General features: G+C 36.9%; 1 protein-coding gene across 4 annotated transcripts in view; it reads left to right on the top strand.

The window, feature by feature from the left end:
• cunh10orf67 (chromosome unknown C10orf67 homolog) overlaps positions 1 to 20,233 on the top strand; it is a 78,182-nt gene that overhangs the window by 16,437 nt on the left and 41,512 nt on the right. For all 4 annotated transcript variants that reach the window (XM_007889726.2, XM_007889724.2, XM_007889725.2 and 1 more), the window contains 5 exons: positions 2,527 to 2,676; positions 11,946 to 12,093; positions 13,409 to 13,467; positions 13,846 to 13,911; positions 17,686 to 17,739. In XM_007889726.2, coding sequence (XP_007887917.1) covers positions 2,527 to 2,676; positions 11,946 to 12,093; positions 13,409 to 13,467; positions 13,846 to 13,911; positions 17,686 to 17,739 — 477 coding nt within the window. The remainder of the gene's footprint in view (positions 1 to 2,526; positions 2,677 to 11,945; positions 12,094 to 13,408; positions 13,468 to 13,845; positions 13,912 to 17,685; positions 17,740 to 20,233) is intronic.

The following is a 20,233-nucleotide window of genomic DNA, read 5'->3' as shown; positions in this document are numbered from 1 at the left end:
AACTAATTTTAAGTTGTACAGGCCAATTCACGTTTCCTTGTGTTTTCTTGTAAGTAAATTGTACTTGAGTTCTGTCCAGAAATCTTACCTCTTTCAACCACTTGTCAAGAATTCTTGTTTCAGAGTTGACATTAAGAACCCAAGCAACTTAATTTATTTCAACCTTTTGCTGTTTGCTATTTGGGCAAACAATTATTTTCTCGCTGCACAGTAATGACGTGGCATGCCAGAATCTTGGGGAACTAGAACCATAGAAATTTATGGCACAGAAGAAGGCCATTTGGCCCATCATGTCTGACTGTACTCAAAATAAACCGTTATATGTAATGTTTTATATGGAAGCTGTGGAAATTAGTCTAAATGGTTGATTTGAAGAAAATATCTGTTTTGTCAAACTACAAAATTCTACAATAAATATATTAGCAGAGCTCCGTGATTTTAGTGTATATAATGGTATGAATTAGAAAATTGTTGTGGTTTAAATCTTATAATTTTGTAAGATATTCCAGGAACACTTTGTCCAGAATCTACTGTTAAATTGAGGTGCTGATTTTTGTAATATAATTACTTTTTAATATGTATTAAATTATATTCAGGTGAATAATGCCTGCACAGTCACGTGATCCGAATGGCCTTTTTTGTGCCATATGGTTCTACGCATCTCAGGGTTTTAAATAACATTGATAAATCACTCTTTCTGATGTTAGCTGAAACCCTCTATAATACCCTCCGACATACTGTATGTGTTTTCATCTATATATACATAAATATATAGGACCAGCTTAAGGTAGTGGTTGGATAGAAATTTGGTATTATTGATAAATCGGCCAGTTTTACATTTCTCAATGAAAAGATGACACAATTTCCAGCAGAGTGAAACTCGTACGGCTCTGCCATTTTCACTGTTTTAAATGCGGGTGGGTTAAGCAGACTGCAGCTGTGTGTTCTCACCCACCTGCAGCCTGACCCCATTTCATAGGCTGCCCATAGGACAGTGACAGGCATGATAGGCTCACTGTCAAGTCTGTCACTGCAGCTGATCTGAGACCAGCTGGGTTCGAGGAACGCTGGAGCAAATGTAGCAAAACAAGAGGGGGAAGAGAAACTAAAGTACTCCCCCAAGGCATTCCCTCATTTAACCATTTATAAAGAAACAATTAAAAATGCATGTTTTTAGACAGTTAATTGCCATTTGTATGCGTGTTTGTGTGTTTTTGCGGGTTTGTGTGTGTGTGTGTGTGTGTATGTGATTATGTGTGTGTATCGTGTTAAACGAATATTTGTGTTTAATTTGTTAAAACTCTCTTACATACTAAAAATGGATTGACTGATACCAGCTTCATAATCTGAGAGATTGACCCAAGATAGACGCAATACAATACAATTTACATTTACCTATATGTAGCACCTTTCACAACTCAAGGACATCTCGTGCTTGACAAGCTGGGGTGGGACGTGAGGGGTAAAATATCCAAAAGCACAATCAAAGAGGTATGACTTGAGATGGACCTTAAACTAGATGAGGGTGTCCATTGGAGGGGAGATGTCCACTAACTGGCCCCAATTGTTACCACCTCATCCAATACCACTGATGCACTGACCTTCAGTTCAGTTCTTGTCATAGTTAAGAAAATGAGGTAAAGAAACAAGAGTTTTTACATCAAATGACACTCTATGCATTGCAAATATTAAAAATGTGACTAGGTTTGGTTAATGACCACTGGACATTGCATAAGGAGCAAATATCATTCACAGTCTATTCATTGCTGTTGGAAGAGAGCCAAAGTGCAGGCTCTTATCCAGTTTTTAATCCAGTTTATACATCAACCTCATTGTAGCCAGTACTGAGTGCAAAGTTAACTTCCTCCTTCCTCCTCTTACCAATTAATTAGCTGCCGAGTTTTGCCCTCAAAATATACAGTCAATTCACTTGACAGTATATTCTGTGAAGTGCTTTGAGACGTCTCGAAGAAGTGATCAGGCGCTATCTTAAATGCAAGGATTATTATTGTATAATTCATTAATAATCAACTGGAGATGCTGAACATTCCTGAAAAGAAAAATACTCCATAAGCAACAGATAGAACTACAGAATTGGAATGACTGGTACTAATAAAGTTAAAACAACTTCGTAGTATTGGTGTCATAGTACTAAGCGCTCTGGGACGCTACCCTGCATGAGGGGTGCCATATAAATGCAAGTTGTTATTGATATCTGGTGTTTTTCTCATTTAATTTCTCTCCGAATTCTGTCTCAGCAGGTTTGTACCCAGACGGGGTATTCATTTCCTACTAATTTTGCACACCACTATTCTTAAAATGTTGTAACACCCTTTTGAGGGCAAAGGGGTGGTAAAATGCCTTTCTAAATGTCTGAAGGTTTCCATTCTATTCTAGATCTCATCTATAGATTTGTTTGCAATGGTAAAATATTCTTCTTATCAGAAAAGGCATTATGTTTTTCAGATACCAATAGGAAATTTAATATTCTCCTGTTTTTTGATTAAAATCTTGCTTTTATAACAGAAATATTATGCAAAATTGGCAGAAGAAAAGAGAATGAAGGTTCCTGGACCTTTGGGAATGGCTTCTGTGAAACTTAAGGAAAAAGATTTTATTATTGCATCTTTGAAAGCCAAGGTAGCAGATTTTGAAGATCTGGAAGAGAATAGACTGGTATGGTTCCTTTTAATTTAAACATATTATTGAACGGAAACTGTATTAGCCAAGGTAAATAAAATAAACCAACAAAGAATAATAAATGCAATTTATTTTATTAGTTACAGCAAATATATCTTTAATTTAGAGATATGCACCAGCATATGGAGTTTATGCAAAGTGATGTCAAAAAAGGACAAATGTATTAGTTCACTTTCAAAACAAAACTGTTTATTTTTATGTAAGCCGCCAGCACCAAGTTTTGTTTTTTATTTATACTGTGCATTCTGTAAAACAATCTCACACATTTGAAATCAATACATCCTGAAAGCAGCCTTCTTTGGTTCTTTCATTTTTAAAAAAAAGTTATTATTGTGCATACTTACAGTTGTAGGTGAGATTTGCTTGGTATTTGAATGCCGGTAATGTAACTGAAATTGCATTATGTACAGGACATAAAGGATTTTTCTGTTGAAGCTGAAATATTATGTCAATATAGAGATGTTATTGAATTAATGTGTCATGGTTCCAAGTATTTCAAATTGAGATTAAAATTAAGAATTGAAGCTTTGAAGTTAAACTTTATTTCTAACACTCTTCTGTAGCTTTTATGCTGTTTAGTAGAAATGTACATTATTCTGATTGTTTTTGTAGCCTCTCTCTCTATGTTTACTTTGTAGTTAAGATTATTTTCTTAATTTGTTCAATAATGAATGCTTCCTGTAAATGAGGGCCAATTGAGGGTTTTATGGTTTCTGAATTTGCTTTGCAAATTCTGTTAATTCCAAATTAACTTCACTAACTTTGGGGGGGAGAGGGCGGTGGTAAGTAGGATCATCTTAGAGCTGAGCTTGCTCCAAGGTGACATGCTGGCTATGGAGTGTCAGAATCAAATCAATCCTCTGTGGCAGTCTTGGTAGTCTGGTTCCTGGACCGTGCAAGTCTGCTGTACTCCAAAGTACTGCTGATGACAGACCAGCCGGCTCGGTCCATTAGAGGGTGTTTCTAAAAGACCTCTGTTTTGCCCAGAGATCTCAGCATGATCTATTAACTTTTCAGTTAAGAATTCTGCCTAATGTGATCTCAACTAGATAAGCAACTTATTTCAGTTTACGGTCAAGTGCTCTCAGGATGTAACATAACATTTGACCATCTTTGTTTAACCACATGAATTATAATTTTTCAGTAAATGAAAATAAGTTTGGAAGATTTTACCCCAAATAAGTTCAACATAAATCTTTAAGGTGATGTTCCTTGGCAATAAATGTTTTGTTAGGCCTGATCTATCTTCAATCAAACCTTTTTCCCCAAATCTAAAGGAGATTCATAGCATAGTGGTTAGCATGCTTGCCTCGCAAGTAAGGGGATCTGGGTTCAATTCCCAGGCAGGGTGAAACCTTAGGCAAGTTTCCTTACTCCAAAATGTCTCTTTACGTGGGAACCCAATTGTCAGTCGATTGGCGCATTGCTTTTCGGAGGAAATGGTTTGTGTGTCAGCCTGGCGCAGTGGTAGCACTCTCACCTCTGAGTTAGAAGGTTGTGGGTTCAAGCCCTATATCAGGAGTTGGAATCACATAGTCTAAGCTGACACTCCAATCCAGTGCTTGGAGTATGTTGCATGATAGAAGCTGTCCTTCGGAAACCGAGCTCCCATCTGCCTGTCAAGGTGGATGTTAAGGATCCCATGGAAAGTGAAGGGAGTTTCTCCTGGTTTCTGGTCAACAATATAAAATTGGTTACTCACTCCATCCATCATTCAGAAATATATGAAAAGATTTCAGAATTGGTTATTGAGAAAAAGGAATGTACAAGATTTGTTTTGCGCCAGTTCAGTAGCATAGAAATTCTACTGGGTAGCAATCACTGCCAAAATCAGGTGTTAGTCAGTGGGAAGATTCGTAAATCAATGCAAAGGTCCCTCTAACAACGTGGTTAGGAAGTTGAACAAGGTGACCAGACGTAGCAACAAAGCATTATTAAGGAATAGCATGCAGCTTTCAAACTCATACAGAAATCAATTTCCATACCAAGGTCCCATTCGGAAAGCGAAGGGAGTTTTTCCTGTTTTGTGACCAACAATACCCCCAAATAAAATTGGTCACTCAATCCATGGCCTTTTGTGGGGCATTGCTGTACGTAACTCGCTGTCGTGTTTTGCCTGCAAAATACACAGTCAATTTACTTTACAGTATATCCTGTGAAGTGCTTTGAGATGTCTCAGTGACATGATAAAGAACTATATCAAATGCAAGTATTATTGTTATTATTAATCTGATATTTTATTGTTGTTCAAAATTAAATTAAATTTCCCCTAATAAAATTCCAAATGAATTACAGTAATTTCATTTGTTTGCTTGCTTGAACATATCCAGATTGATCACTGTAAGTAACAATACTGCCAGTAAATTGTTCACCTTTTCATGCTTGCTACTGAATAATAAATCAACTGTGACCTCATTACTTTTCGCAGTTTTACATGCTGCACTAAGAAATATTCAAGGATTAGCTCCACAAACTTGTCACCTTTTTACAAAGATCCTTTCCTCTATTATGTTGTAAATTTGTTGTAAATTCACTCACAGAAAAGGACTACAAGAATTATTATTAAATTCAGGCAGTTAAAATCCTCATAAATTATAGCTTCCTTTTCCCTCATGCAGTTTCAGGTTAATCTGAATTTGGAGTAATTACGCTCCATTTTCCTCCAGATCTCATATTTGGATTTCAGATGTGCCTTTTGATGACTTTGGTACAGTAGAGTGCCACATATCTGCACGCAATATACCTGCGACACATGTCCATTTATCTGCATCACATCTCAGATTCAGGTATAAACTCGGTGAAGTTAGATGCTGGAGTTTCATTTGAGCATTCATGTTCAATGTAACATATTTTCATCAAGTGCTATTTTTATAAACTGTTCACAAAGGAGATAATGACTAATTTGAAGAGTTAAGCAGGATTTTTTTATAATAGAAGACATTCAAGAGGCCTTTTTTGTCATAGAAAATATGTTGTAGAGTCATCAGAACCACAATCGCATCTTATTAACTGTTTATTACGGCCCAGCATAACTTTACTCTGTGAATTCCATCCATTTTGCCTACGTTCAGATGAGCATTCTTTTACAGTTCAGTTTAACACTAACATTCTTGAAGCTCGTCTTAAGAGGACTGGACCAGTTGGGTTGGAAAGACTTTACAATGCAGAGCCTGTTGCTTTAAGAGTAGAACATAGATATTATTTCATCCATAGATTTAGGCCTCTTCAAGCTGCAAGTTGTCCATGCCACTATGATTTATCTGTGGTGTGTTCAGACAGGAGTGGGCTTGTGTCAGTGGCACATCCCACCTGAGCCACGTACTCTTTGGTATATGGATTATTCTACAGGTGTTTAGAAACTTAATTGCACAAGAAACTATAACCTTTACTTCCTTTATCTTCCGCCATATTACTTTAAAAAATATGAGAAGGCAATCGAGGAGACATGAAATGTGCACTGGAAAATTAACGTCAAATCATTTTTTAAGAATGTTGGCAATTGGAAAACAGCTTCTCTACACAATGCCTGTAATAGCACCTCCCCAGCTTCTGTTTCTGGATATGTTCTGTGCAGTCCTAGATGTATCAAAACAAATGCTGGGATGCGAGGATTAACTACAGAATTTCCTTCAACAAGTCTGGAACCATTTGGCTGGAGATGGAAATGGATATGTTGCTATTCCTATTTTGACTCTGTGCTCCATGATGTGTTAGATCTGTAGAGTACCCCAACATCTGCTCACTGATGAAGATGTTGCTGCTGGAAATGTCAGCTTTTCCCCAGGGTGCCGCTTTATTTTCACTGAACCCTCAAGCACGACAACATTTGAAAGGCAGATGGTGGTTGAAGCAGCTTTGTTTCCCTCTTTACACCCCTTTGCCATTGCCTACTGTATCAAGCAGCTCAACTTTCCTGTACAATCAGAGGCAGGTGCCCTCCTTCAACAGTGGCAGGCAAGATGGGCAGTCTTCGCAGCAAGTGGCAGGGTGCAGCAGGTGGCAGAAGATGTACCCTCTCCCAGCTCACTGGAAGCTATGATACAGTACATAGTGGGACGCTTACAGGAAAACAAAATTAAGATCATCCTCAAAATGATTTCAGAAGACAATTGCACATACATGAATATGTATACATTCATACCTCAAGTGAATTATCCCCTGCTGAATTTTCTTTCCCAACAGGACACTTTCATATTGCAGAGCACACTACGTTTCTACAATGCATAAAACTTACCTTCCTCTCCAACCCTGCAATTATTACACATGTGCTCTCGCTGTACAGTATCCAAGGCAATAGATTTTTACCCATGTGAAATCTTGCATGGGTCCATAATAATTACAGGACCACTGCTTTCTTCCTTGAGTTATCTTTTTCTCAAGTCATTTCTTTGAGAAGGTTATGGCGATATCTTTAAATACTTAAGGTGACATGACTTTTCGTAACAAAGAAATACGAGCAGGGCTTTTTGCAGTCTACTAGAAAGTGCCATTGTTGTTGTGTAGCTGTGTTCTATTATCTTTCATTATTTTTTAACACTGCTAAGTACATTCCATATGCTGTGTCGTAATATTTTACATGCTTTACGACAAAGTAGTCAGACATTATCTAATCATTTAATGATTAGGCAAGGATCTAATCATTCCTAAAAATGGCAATTGTGCTGTGTGGTGAGAAGCAACCGTCTTCTACCTATCTATGCAATAAAGGCTAATTAATTAATCTGTCTATATTTTTTTTAAAAGAAACTCCTTTTGGGTGGAGATTGACATGGATAAGAGGAGTTTGACCACCCAAGCCAAAAATAATAATAAATAATAATTCTTGCCTTTGATATAGGGCTTTATCACGTTGTCGACATGTCTCAAAGTGCTTCACAGGATATACAGTGAAGTGACTGTATTTTGTGGGAAAAATGCAGTAGCCAGTTGCACACAGTAATGTCCCACAAACAACAACAACTTGCATTTATATACCCTCACACAGGGTAGCGTCTCAGAGTGCTTAAACTCCCAAACAGTCATGGAGTAAGTGACCAATTTTATTTGGTGAATTTTGGCCAGGACACCGCAAGAAATTCCCTTTTCTCTTTGAATAGTGCTGTGGGATCTTTAACATCCACCTGAACAGGTAGATGGAACCTCTGTACGGAAGTTGAATTTCCCTATAATGAGCATGAAAGCTGCATGCCATTCCTTAATAATGTGTTGTGTTGTTACTAAGTCTGATCAACTTCCTAACTTCCTTGTCAGAGAGATTCTTGCATTGGTTTTCCATTTCCTGACACTGATAATAGCAGTAGTATTTCTATGCTACTGAACTGGCACAAATTTTTTTCAGTGCATTTCCTTTTTCTCATTAACCTGTTCTTAAATGGTTTTACTGTATATTTCTAAATGACGCTTCATAATTATAGCCTCTGCAAATCCACAGATACCAAAATCATTGAATTTTGAGTTCTCTATGGAAAGTACTATATTACGTGTAAGTGAACCTGCTATAAAAGAGCAATTTTTACAGTGTCTAGCGGTTTTATTAATGCCAGGGAGTGCAACATGCTCTATCGAGGTTATAAAGTAAACTCTCGGACTCCAGGTATTCAGAATTCATATCTAGTCGGAACGGGCCCAAAATGGAAGTGTTTTAAATTTCCGCGGGCCACGTGAAGACTCCCGCCTGCCCAACTCTCCTAGTGCGTTCCCGTCTCACCGTCCTCCAGTGGCCAGGGATATCAGATTTGGTTCAGTTTGAATCCATCGAGCAGAAGATACTGGGATTTACCTGCACTGAAAAAAGCCGTTGCCAAAAAATAATGGTTAAATGTCGAACTCGTATTCTAATTACAGAGCCGGAAATTTTGGCTTGGGGAATGGATCTCCGCCCACCCACACACCCAGCCCCAATGATCCAGCTATCCGGAGTCTTAGTGTAGTTGCTCTATGCCATGCTGCTTTGCAGCAGTGAAACTTGCGTATATCTACAGACTATAGATTTTATACGATACTTTACAACAGCAACTTACACTTATAAAGCGCCTTCCACATAGGGAGTCTTGGAGTGCTTACTTATAACATGGAGCATGGGTTTAAAACTATCACTATAAAGTAAATAAAGGAGAAATTTAAAATGTATCAAATAGTGACTACTCAAAAGATCTTTTTTCGTATCTCTTACAAATATAAAATGTTAAATTGAACATAATTCTGCATTGTTTTTCAATATTTTGAGTCACAGATGATGTGTAAGTATAACTTCAGAATTTAATAATTGTGCTGTAGAATCCCAATTGACATTATCAGAAATTGTCACAATTCAGAGAACACTGGTTGCTTCAAGTTTCCCGTCGTATCTGTTCCACAATCAGCGGACAAACTTTGAACCACTCTTGAAGTCCTCGACTCATTCCCTCCCTACCATTATTCAAGGCCTGTCTCAATTTACCTCTTTCAGTCATCTTTCTGCACCCGATCCCCTCAGCTCCCACCCAGGCTCAGGTGCCCAGTCTCGGGCTTTATCAGCATTGTAACAAATTGGTCACTTCAATACACAACTTTGTGGGACACCGCTGCCAAGTTTCACCCACAAAATTTATTTTACAGTGTATTCTGTGAAGCGCCTTGAGATGTCTCGAAGATGTGATAAGGCGCTATATCAAATGCAAGGATTATTGTTTGAATCCTGTGAACAGAAGTTAGCAAATAGGCTGTCTTCTTTCCGCTTGCACGATTCAAACTGAGTTCAAGCTGACATTTCTGCCCACTGAAGGCCAGAAAACACAGCGAAGTGGGGGCGAGGGCTAGCGGGAATCTACACATGGGCCTGCAGAATTTTTTTAAAATTTTCGTTTTGGACCTGGAATAATCTGGGGGTATACTGTATTATCAAAATAAAGTTCTTCAAGCTAGAGGGGAGAAAGTATTGTGATATGTCTGAAACCTTTTCTGTGTAAATATTCATGGGAAAAATAAGGTCAAGCTATAACAGGGGATGAAAGTACCTCTGCAATTGAGCTGCAAGAGGGACCTCTAGTGTACAATAGATCACTATCAGCTACTTGAGGTACCCTGGACACAATTGTTTTGCACTATTTCTTCCTCGTTGGCGAGGCGATAATGAGAAGTGACGCATTTAAGACAATCACAAAACAAATTAATTTTCTTTGCAAACAGAGTGATTGAAAAATGGGAGAAGCAGCCGATGATAAAAGGGAATTAATTGGTACAGTACGTGCTTAGAAAAATATATTAATGGGTATGTGGAAAGTGCAGAAAAGTGGCTTTAGACTTTGTGGCTTATGTAGAGAAAACGCCAGTGTAGACCTGATTGACTGAATGGTCTATTTATTTTGCTACAACTTTCTGTGATTCTATTTCATTCATTAGTAGTCATTGTTGCAATCATTGTGACCCTCTGAGTGCAGATGTATTTATAATAATAATAATCCTTGCATTTACAGTTTGTCCATACAACATTTGCATTTTCTGCTTCAATTCATCATAATTAACTGATGAATTATCGCAAATCTGTTTTTATTGTGTTCAAATTAGGTGCAAACATGGGAATGTGGTTGAAATTTGGCAGCTCAGAAACTCCTTCCTCCAATTAGCCAGACTGCATGGGTCTCACTAGCCCAAGCTTGTTTCCCTCTCCTCTTGCTCCAAGTTGTATCTAGCAGTCCCTTGGTTTCGAAGCTCAGGACTGCTGCCGTCGGCAGATGGCAAAGAGAACACCAGCACAAAACCTGCCACTCAAAGGGTGACAGATGACTGTAGCTACAGAAAACCGTCCCTTTGTTTGTCTTGCTAATGAGTGTCCTCATTGCTCCAAGAGACTTGAATAGTTAATTATCTGCAGTTCTGAGCTACAACAGATGGTGGAGCTAGAGCTAAAGGTTAACCATTCAAACCTCAGGGTAAATGAAATTGCAAGGAATACTGCCACAAGATTTCCCCTTTCACAGTTTCTTTCAGATCATGTAAAAATATACCTAACTCTTTAATTCGTAATGAAATATTTATTTATCTATCTTGAATATACGACTGTACTCCATTAAAGTCATGTCAATAAACAGCTAAAGGTTTAGTATATTATTTCATGAAGGGCTCTTCAAATACTTTCTGTCTTAATTAACTGTTTTGTCAAGGGCTCCTAGAGCTAATCCAAATATTGTATTGTTTTTGTAATTTACGTGTGGGGAAAAGCCTTGTTGTAACTGTCTATAGTACTTTAAGCTTATAGTATTGCCTTTGGCCCTGATTTTTCATCGAGGAAACCCTTTATCAATTTCGGAGTAAGGCATTTTTAAATGTTATAGTTTTGTTAAACGTCTACTCCTGAACATTTTTATCCTGATGATAATCCTCTTGAGCTTGAGTTTGTACATTTATTTAAGATTTTCAGAATGCTATTGGATGGAGTACATAAAAAGCGCATTCAAATTAAGTAATTTAAATTAAGTTTTGGCTCAGATGCTTTACTAAAAGTTTCCTGATGATGAAGAATAAACCTGTTCTTTTCGTAAATTGAAGAAAAGTATTCAATAGCATCAACCCGCCTGCACAGCCTATGCGTGACAGGCATGCAAAGCCATGTTAATGTTCAGAATATGAATTATCTCCGGGTGGCTCAGTCACAAAGTAGAAAACCAACTGTGTATGTATCAGCAGACCTGATGGACTCCATGTGGCTTCAAGCCTGAAAACTTCACTACTTTGACATGTGACGTGCTCTTTATGACTGTGGCAGTACTGTCAGTGAGGAATGGCAACAATGGCAACAAGCCCCCTCCTTAGCTCTATGCTCTGCCACCCCTGGTGTTGTCCGGCTATACTCTCCCCTGCCTGCCTAGTTACGAACAGCAGTCCTTGAGCACATAGGGGGATGTGGGTGGATGGGCCACAGCTGCCTGCCTGGACACAGCCTCCACAATACATGGACCTGAATGATGAGGGCACACAAACAGTATGATATGTATTATTCTCATCAATAAAATGTCCCCATGAATTATTGTCTTTGTATATAATGTACTAGTGGCTTTTTTCCAAGATTTGTTTTTGGAGGAGTCTATTTTTTCTGTGCACATTTCTCTTTTTTTGTGTTTGTTTCCTATTCATATTCCAATTGATTCATATAAGCCAGCTAGTTGGATGACAGCTCTGTTGTGGAATAATATTCATATTGGCTACACAGCTTGCGATTTCTTCCTTTTTGTTTCCTGTTCTGACAAAAGAGTTCTGTGATTTTACAGTTTAATTTTGAAATGGATGAAGACGCCGAGAAAGAACTAATTCTGATACAAAATGAAGAGTTGAAGAATGAATTAAACTATCTACTGCGCAAGAACGAACAACTTACAGACATTCTCGATATGAGAGATGAGCAAATACAAGACTTAGGTATATTTTGATACAGCAAGCTAAACTGAATGCAAAAAAAGACTAATCCACATGACTATGTAATTCGTAACATGTCCTCCAGCAAAGTTGGCTTCTGTTTGCTGGAGGACAGTTGCCCTCTAGCAAAAAGCTGGGGTGGATATTGGTAATTACAAGGTGTGCATTTTTACGAGTGCATGTTGGAGGAAGTAAATATTCAGCAGGTGCTTTTTTCTCCCAAACAAATGATGCAGGTGCTGAAGTTTACACATTTTAACTGTTTCCTTTTATCTCTGCTTTCTAAGATAATTTAGTTGATTGAAGTTTTTTTGCATGTTGATCAAGCTTATACAGTTGATATATTAAAAAAACTCTTAGAATCTACAACTTACATTTACATAGAATAAATGTCTCAGTACTGTACAACATAAGATTATTTAGAAATTGAGTGAATGTTATGTAAGCAAATAAGTATCATGTGATAATTTGATAAAAAAAATATTTTTTTCTCTCTAAATGATTATTTAGCTTTTTATGTCCATTAATTTTCCCTGGTTGCAGTCCTCTTTCCACCCACTTCCCCATTCCATCAGTTTGCCCCAAGGAACTGAACACTGAACTATACTCGAGGTTTGGCGTGCAATACTCTACAGTATTAGATGATCGGACATGTATCTACCCAAGGAAAGACTTACAGCAAGAGTTTGTTTTGGGTAGATGTAATGTATAAAGACATTTTTCCCACATATGGAAGGTAATTTGGGTGTACTACACTTTGCTGGATCTGAACCTGCTATTTCACAGGTGTAAGGGTACCACCCTATGTAACTCGGTGCTAATACAAAATGTTTTATGCTTTGTTAATATAGTGTTTATTTTGGGCCATTGAAAGTGAGCCACAAAGACTTCTACTATATTTAAATACTGCAGCAAAAAAGTATTAATAAGTCATATTTGACATATACCATATTACTTATTGCTGTTTGTGATCAGATTTAATGGTGTGTGTTGCTTTTGATGAAAAATCCTTTGAGCAGATAAAGAACCACCTGCTAAAGCACTTTGTATTGGCTGTGACTAACAGAGAACGACGTTCATGGGCTGGGCACACAGCCACACTTGGCCCTTGAACTACTACCTAATATCCATTAGACCAGCCGGCTAAACAGCGGGGGCAGAGCAATTGAAGGTCAAGGTTAGTGTTTGGGGTCAGAGTCCTGCCAGGTCTTCCATCCAGTAAGGATTCCAATAGGCTCTGGAGGATGACCTTCAGTACTGAGAAGGACCACGGGGAATTAAAGATCTAATTTCATGGTCTGCCCTTCTTTGTTTTCAGACACTAATTTTAAAAAGCTAAAAATTCAAAATGAAACTGTTGAGACTGCAGTACAAAAGGTAGTATTTCTTTTTACAAATATGAAATTAGCTTGCTTTTATAATTCATTTCAAGAAAGTTCAGTCATGTATTTGCTAACAATGAAGTAAGAGACGAGTACAGCCGTGATACTGTAAATGAACATTTGTACATTAAGCTTGTTTAAGGTATAACTATTAAATGTAATTGCATTAAATGTGGCTTTGGAATTTCAGAGATCAAAGATTTGGAATTAATTACACAGAAAGTAAATTTGCTAACATGATACTACACTATGAAAATATAGTAGTTTTAAAAATTATGCTCAAATAATATGCTAATAATAAATGCAATGAAGCCATTTTGATAGGTTTCTTATTCTATTTTGCTGTATGGTAAAGAAAATTATCTGATTTTAGTTCATGAATGCTGAAGAGAAGTTGAAAAAAGAATTGGAATCAGAGAAAATAAGAGCAAAACAATTGGTAAGTGAAATGTTAAGATACATCAATTGTCTTGATGATTTTATCAAGGTAAATTAAGTTTATTACAATAAAAGCTGAACTCATATTCTAACAAAGAATTGTAATCACTTTTGTTCTGTTTGCAATTATCAGTAAAGCAAAATTATAAAAGATATTGATTAGGTTTTATCTTGTTTGTCACATGAATATTTTAAATTTAATTAATCTTATTGTCAGACTTGATGAATATCTTAATTCTCTCAGCTTTATGACTGTACAAAATAAGTTGTTGATGTATAAGACCCAAGCAAGAAGCAGGAAGAATTTAGAGGTGATGTCACAGGAGCCAGAACAAAATAACTTTAATCTTGGTCAGTTGCGTAGTATGAAGTTACAACAACAACAAGATTACATCTGTATAGCGCCTTTCACGTCAGGAGGATGTCCCAAGTTACATTGAATACAGGAAAAAATAGTTCCTGCACACCATGGAGAGACATTATTTGCACTTGCAAACAATTAGCTTCATTTTGTTTACAACAACAACAAAAAGAAATTCCATTTACCTTGTGCCTTTCATGTCAGGTCAAGGAGCTTTACATGACTGATGAGGAGCCCAAACTGGGAGAAACCGAAGAAGGAATGGGATAGGTGGCTGAAAGCATGGTCGATGAGATAGATCTTAAGGAAGTATTTGAAGGCAAGAAAGGGGGCTTAAATCAGAAAGTAATGTTGAAGTGCCTCTGGAAAGTCATACTTAACCAATCTTATCAATTTTTTAAACCAATAAAGTAGATAAGAGAAATACAGTGGATGTGATGTATATGGACTTTCACAGGTCTTTAATAAGGGGTACATAAGCGCATCATTGTTAAAACCAGGGCATGTAAAGTCAAGGGACAGGTAACATAATGGATTTAGGGACAGCTAGAAAATCGAAACTAAAGAATAGGGGTAAAGGTCAGCTTCTCAGACTGGAAGTAATAGGAATTGGTGTTCCATAGAAATACGTGTCAGGATCGCTACTCAGGTATAAGAGTTGTGGTGTAAAAATTTGTGGATTACACCAAACTGGGGATTTGGTAAATAACGAAGAGGACTGCAAAAAGATGCACGAAAACATAACCAGGCTTGCTGCACGGACGATAGGTGGCCGGTAAAGTTGAACACAAAGAAATGTGAAGTGATTCTTTGGTAGAAAGAATAAAAAAGCCAACTATGCCCTGGATGTTAAGAACTTTAGAGATGCAGAGGAGTAAAAGGATGTATGGCTTGAGATTCATAAGACTCTAAAAATTGTAGTACAAGTGAATGAGTCTATACCAATGCAAATAGAGTGCTTGGCTTTATGTCCAGTAGGAATGGAGTATAAAATAGAGTAATAATAATAGTAATGTTAAATGTATATAAAACCAAGATCAAACCACATTTGGAGTACTGTGTAATTCTGGTCACTGTACTACAGGAAAGACAATGCAGTAATGGAGAAAGTGTAGCATAGATTTATTAGGATGATACCAGGATGAGTGGATACAGCTATCAAGAAAAAATGGACAGTGAGAGAGCTTTTCTCTGCTGATGAGACAATTGAGAGAGGACCTGATAGAGATGTTTAAAATTATGAAAGGATTCAATAAGATAGACATTGATTGGCTGCTTACACATCTTGGTAAGTCCAACAAGTATAAATATAAGATCACCATCAGCAGATCTGAAAGAAAGTTTAGGAGAAACATCTGTAACCAGAGGTGGTAAGAATGTGGAACTCTGTCGGATGCTGTGGTTGAAGCAGTAAACATCAATGTATTGAAGAGGAAACTTGATGCAAACTGGGGGAGAATGGAAGAGAGGTAGAGGTGAGGGAATTAGGAGGGGTGGAGTTTCATGTGGAGTATAAATAGGATCACAGATTAATTGGGCGGAATGACCTATTTCCGTGCTGTAACAGTCTTTGTGATTCTATGTAATTCTATGGTTAGGACATAATTGTAAAGCAATTATTCAAACTGTAACTGATATTGTACTGAAATCACACATTTCAACTTTGACTGCAATGCTTTATCAAGCTGATTTTTATAGAATAATGAATGAAATGAAGAGATCTGAAAAGTAAAGAGGAGAAAATATAAATGAAGTTTCTGCTACCCCACTGTAATTTTTATCAACATGTTGCTTAACAATGTGTTTGGCCATGTTTTAGTTGCAATAAACTACTGTTAAACAGAACTATTGTAATAAAATAATAACCATCTTTGTATTGAACAGAACGTGACTGAAAGAATGGACTTGTTATGAGAAATCAACACTTGATACTGTGTGTGGCTACATTTTTATTTGCACTATGTTGTGCCAAGTGCCTACTTCTGCCCTTTACCCCTATTTCTGTTTAACAGTTGATTATTCAACGTACATCAGTTTCAGTAGCATGTATTGCAGGTTTTTCCTTATGAAGATATCCATTGATATATAAAATGAATTATGACTACTCTTGATAGCAACTGGTCAATAGCACCTAAATTATTTTAGGGTGTACTTTATCTACTAAAAATAAAACAAGCTACGTATGTACATACATGTGAAACCTGATATTGAAGGAAACTTGCACAATGTTTTGTCTTGACCGGGAATCGAACCCAAGTCCTCTCGCTTGTAAAGCCCTTTCTCGCCATCAAATACTTCCTTAAGACCTATCTCATCGACCATGCTTTCGGCCATCTATCCTACAGGACGCCACAACCACGAAGCTACAGGATTCTACTTGCATAAGTTACTGTGTTAGAGTTCGTAGGTTGTAGAGTCATTCATTACAGTTTTAGACTATAGCCTCAATCTGCCTTCAAATGCTTTAGGGATGAATAACTGGATGAAATAGTTGGGGCATTCACATTTACGGTCATTTGAACATTGCAGCCCACCTGTATATTGAAGTAACTAAAGACTTTGTGGTTTAAGTTTTGGTGTTTCATATGAGCGCAGTAACACACTCAAGATGCTAAAACAGCTACCATTGTCCTTTAGAGTCTATTTCTTAGGCCTTTGCTAGTTGTTTCTCCAACCATTTACTTTCCCTTCACTTTTCTCTTCTTATTCTTTGTTTTGACCCATCAGGTGTCTCATCTTTGTGACATACCTGAAATAATAAGATTTTTAAAAAACAAATGGGCACATATGTCTTGTGATTTTCTTTAGGAAAGATGGGCTGATTTGATTATGAATGTGTATTTTAAGTTAGCAAGTTTTGTTATTACAAAATTTTGGTCTGAACTTATCATTCTTCAAATGGGTTTAAATCATAAGATTTAATCATGTCATAAATATGAAATGAATTTTCAGGGCCTTGGGACGTTCTTCCAACGTGAAAGGCTCTGTATGAATGCAATTTGTTGTTGTTGAATTGACTCTCAGACTATACAACATTTAAGAATGCTGCTCTCTAGAATGATAACATACATCATTTTGCGAGTTCCCCTTTTCAGCCAGCCCATCATGGGAAAGTAATGCATCTTCATAAGGAGTAAAAATAACAGATCATGACAACCTAGGCGATGTTTTTCTAAGCTCCCCACACCCGCAGGATGAGTAATAGAAACCGGAGAGCAGGCAAAGAGTTTGCTCATTCATCTGCATAGTGACAAAAGGGACAATAGTGTAGAAAGTAAAGAAAACTAATAAAATCAAAGTACAATAAAAAATAAAGAGCAGAACATTATTTGATGCTGGTATTCGTATAATTTTCTTAGTAAATTACTGAGAAGGAACTGATGTTTAACACTTACCTTTATTTTTCATTGGCAGTTGGAAGAGCAGAAATCACGAATGGACGGCAAGTTATTTGCCACAATGATGAAGGTAAGTCAGACACTACAAGCAAGTTAGACTTTTACACAACAGTCAAATAAATGTATGTTTTCATCAATGGAATAAATACATTGTGCATTCACCGAGAAGTTGTAAAGAGATGCCATAAATCTAATATCTGGATTTTCCAGCAAAACTCACTATGGTATTGGAGACTGGTTTCAAATGAGTAAATTTTTATCTGGCAGATGAAAGTGCATTAATAAATCTTACTCTAAAGAATTTGTTAAAAAGAACCAGCAGCAGATAAACCCATACTGGTGCGGAACAAATGATCTCATTATGTGAAATTCAACCCATTATATTTGTGTATTTATTAGCAGTGTTTAACCAGATGAGCTGGCGCGCTCCCCATTCTGTTTACTGCAGTACCATTGATACCCTACGTTTCTGTATTATAATGCCTGTAGCTGATAAACGTCAAGTTCAAAAAGTAAATCTCTAACATGGAGTAGTTTCTTACCCACTTTACAACTGGTAAAACATAGCCAGAAAATAGGATAAATGTCGAGTTGAGTTGGTAAAACAACCAAGGAGCAGCATTGATCTGGACCATCCTTCTCCCCTGTTGGAGGGTAGCATTGATTGCAGGGGGAGGGGTTCATGGACCAGAGGCAAGGAATAAAGAAAAGTTGAAATAAGTAAATCTTTCCTGATCTGATTTATTTTTCAATACAAATTGTAGTTTATTGAACTAATACTGTTCATTAAGAAACCTGATATAATTCCATACAATTCTTTTGTTCTATACCATAATACTGGGCATAATAAATTTACTTAAAAAAGAATTTGCATATGTTATATGGTAGACAATGTGTGTTTTTTGAAAGCTGCAAAAGGACATTCAGTACTCGAAGGGTAAATAGACCCATTTCATGATGACCTCATTGTAAGCTGTGATTATAAATGAACTGTGAGAAATGGAAAGATGATTGTGTTGAAGAAAACCTCAGGAACAGGGTGCACAATAACCTTGCATGATAATGGCAGTGACCCCATATATCATTGTCACTGCCACACAAGATTGGGAATTGGCACACTTTAGGGCTGTTTAGCTAGCATCACAGGGCAGTCGGGAGTTGAAAATACAGTATTCGAACAGAGAAGGTGGAGAGCGATCAAAGTCGCCAGAAAGAATTTAATAAGAGAAAGCCAAGTAATGTAAAGGTGTGGACAATATGTGCAAAAGGTAAAAACTGAGATGTGTTAAGAACAGATGAAATCAACTGAGAAGCAGAGAGACAATGAAATCTAAATATATTAATGGTGGAGTTGTACTGTAGTTTCTTCTAATTGATTTTTGGAGAGACACTTGCATTATATCAATTAGCAGGAACTGCAAAATCAATGATGTAACTTTGAAAGGTTCATCCAAAATTTACTATTTTGCTGATTTTGCCAATATAAATTATTGTCTAATAGAAGTGGTCTGATTATTTATGTAACATTTAATAGATTATTTAAGATGCATGGTTCTTTCATTTAGATTTACAAAAAATATTGATAAACTTGAAAATTGCTTTTTCCTCTCGGATTGCTGATGTATTATTCTGTATTCAGTGTTACTTTTTAACCAGTATGAAGTAGACAAGGGTGGCTTTGATTTCCACATATCTAGCAACGACAAACATCCCAGGTAATATGTTTTTTAATGGTCAGCCAGGTGTCTGGCACTTGCGGAGACCCATCACCATGCTTAAGATTATCCAAATATTGAAATTAAGTTTCAGCCCTTCAGTCTTTTTAGGTGATAACGTCATCATTGTTGGAGAGAAGAGTGGAGAGGTAATTGTGATTTACCTGGAATTACAAAGGCAGATTCATCACATAGCCACAATTTGGAGGTGTAGACATGCCCTCAACAAGTGATCTGGCCCTGTCAGAACATATTCTGGATGAGTGCAGTTTCACTTCCATTAAGCATAGGAAGGACTGCTGATTTCACTTCACAAGTGTTTCCTGTGCTTAGCGTGCATGAGCATTACACAGAAAGTAATTTGAGCAGTGGCCTGGAAACGAAACTGATAGGCATTTTTTTCACAGACCAGGTATACGTCACGGTGTAATTTTTTGGTTTCAAAACACCTAATTTTAATGAGGTTGGCCTGTAGTTAGTGAAACATTATGAGAAGTCGAGAAGACATGAAAAGCGCTATATCAAATGCAAGGATTATTATTATATTATCTGTGGCAAATTATGCAATATATTAAACAAGGATTGTGGGGATTCATGAGATAAAGATTTATGCTCACTTTGTTCCTCAACTTTAAAGAAAGAGCATTAGGAAAGCACAGACTTATAAAGTTAATACTTCATCCCAAGAAATAGATTTTAATAATTACTGTGAGTCATTTTGAAAACAGATAAATTTAGTTTACATGACATAATGAAAAATATCAATGAGCCCTTGTACTAACAACACCAATACATTTTTTTAAAAAAGTGTTCTCCCTTCTCTCCTGGAAACACTGATATTTGATAGTT

Source organism: Callorhinchus milii, unplaced genomic scaffold (assembly GCF_018977255.1).
Source record: "Callorhinchus milii isolate IMCB2004 unplaced genomic scaffold, IMCB_Cmil_1.0 Scaffold2, whole genome shotgun sequence".
Taxonomy (NCBI): domain Eukaryota; kingdom Metazoa; phylum Chordata; class Chondrichthyes; order Chimaeriformes; family Callorhinchidae; genus Callorhinchus; species Callorhinchus milii.
The sequence above is the reverse complement of the archived record's forward strand: the minus strand, read 5'-3'. Positions and strand labels throughout refer to the sequence as shown.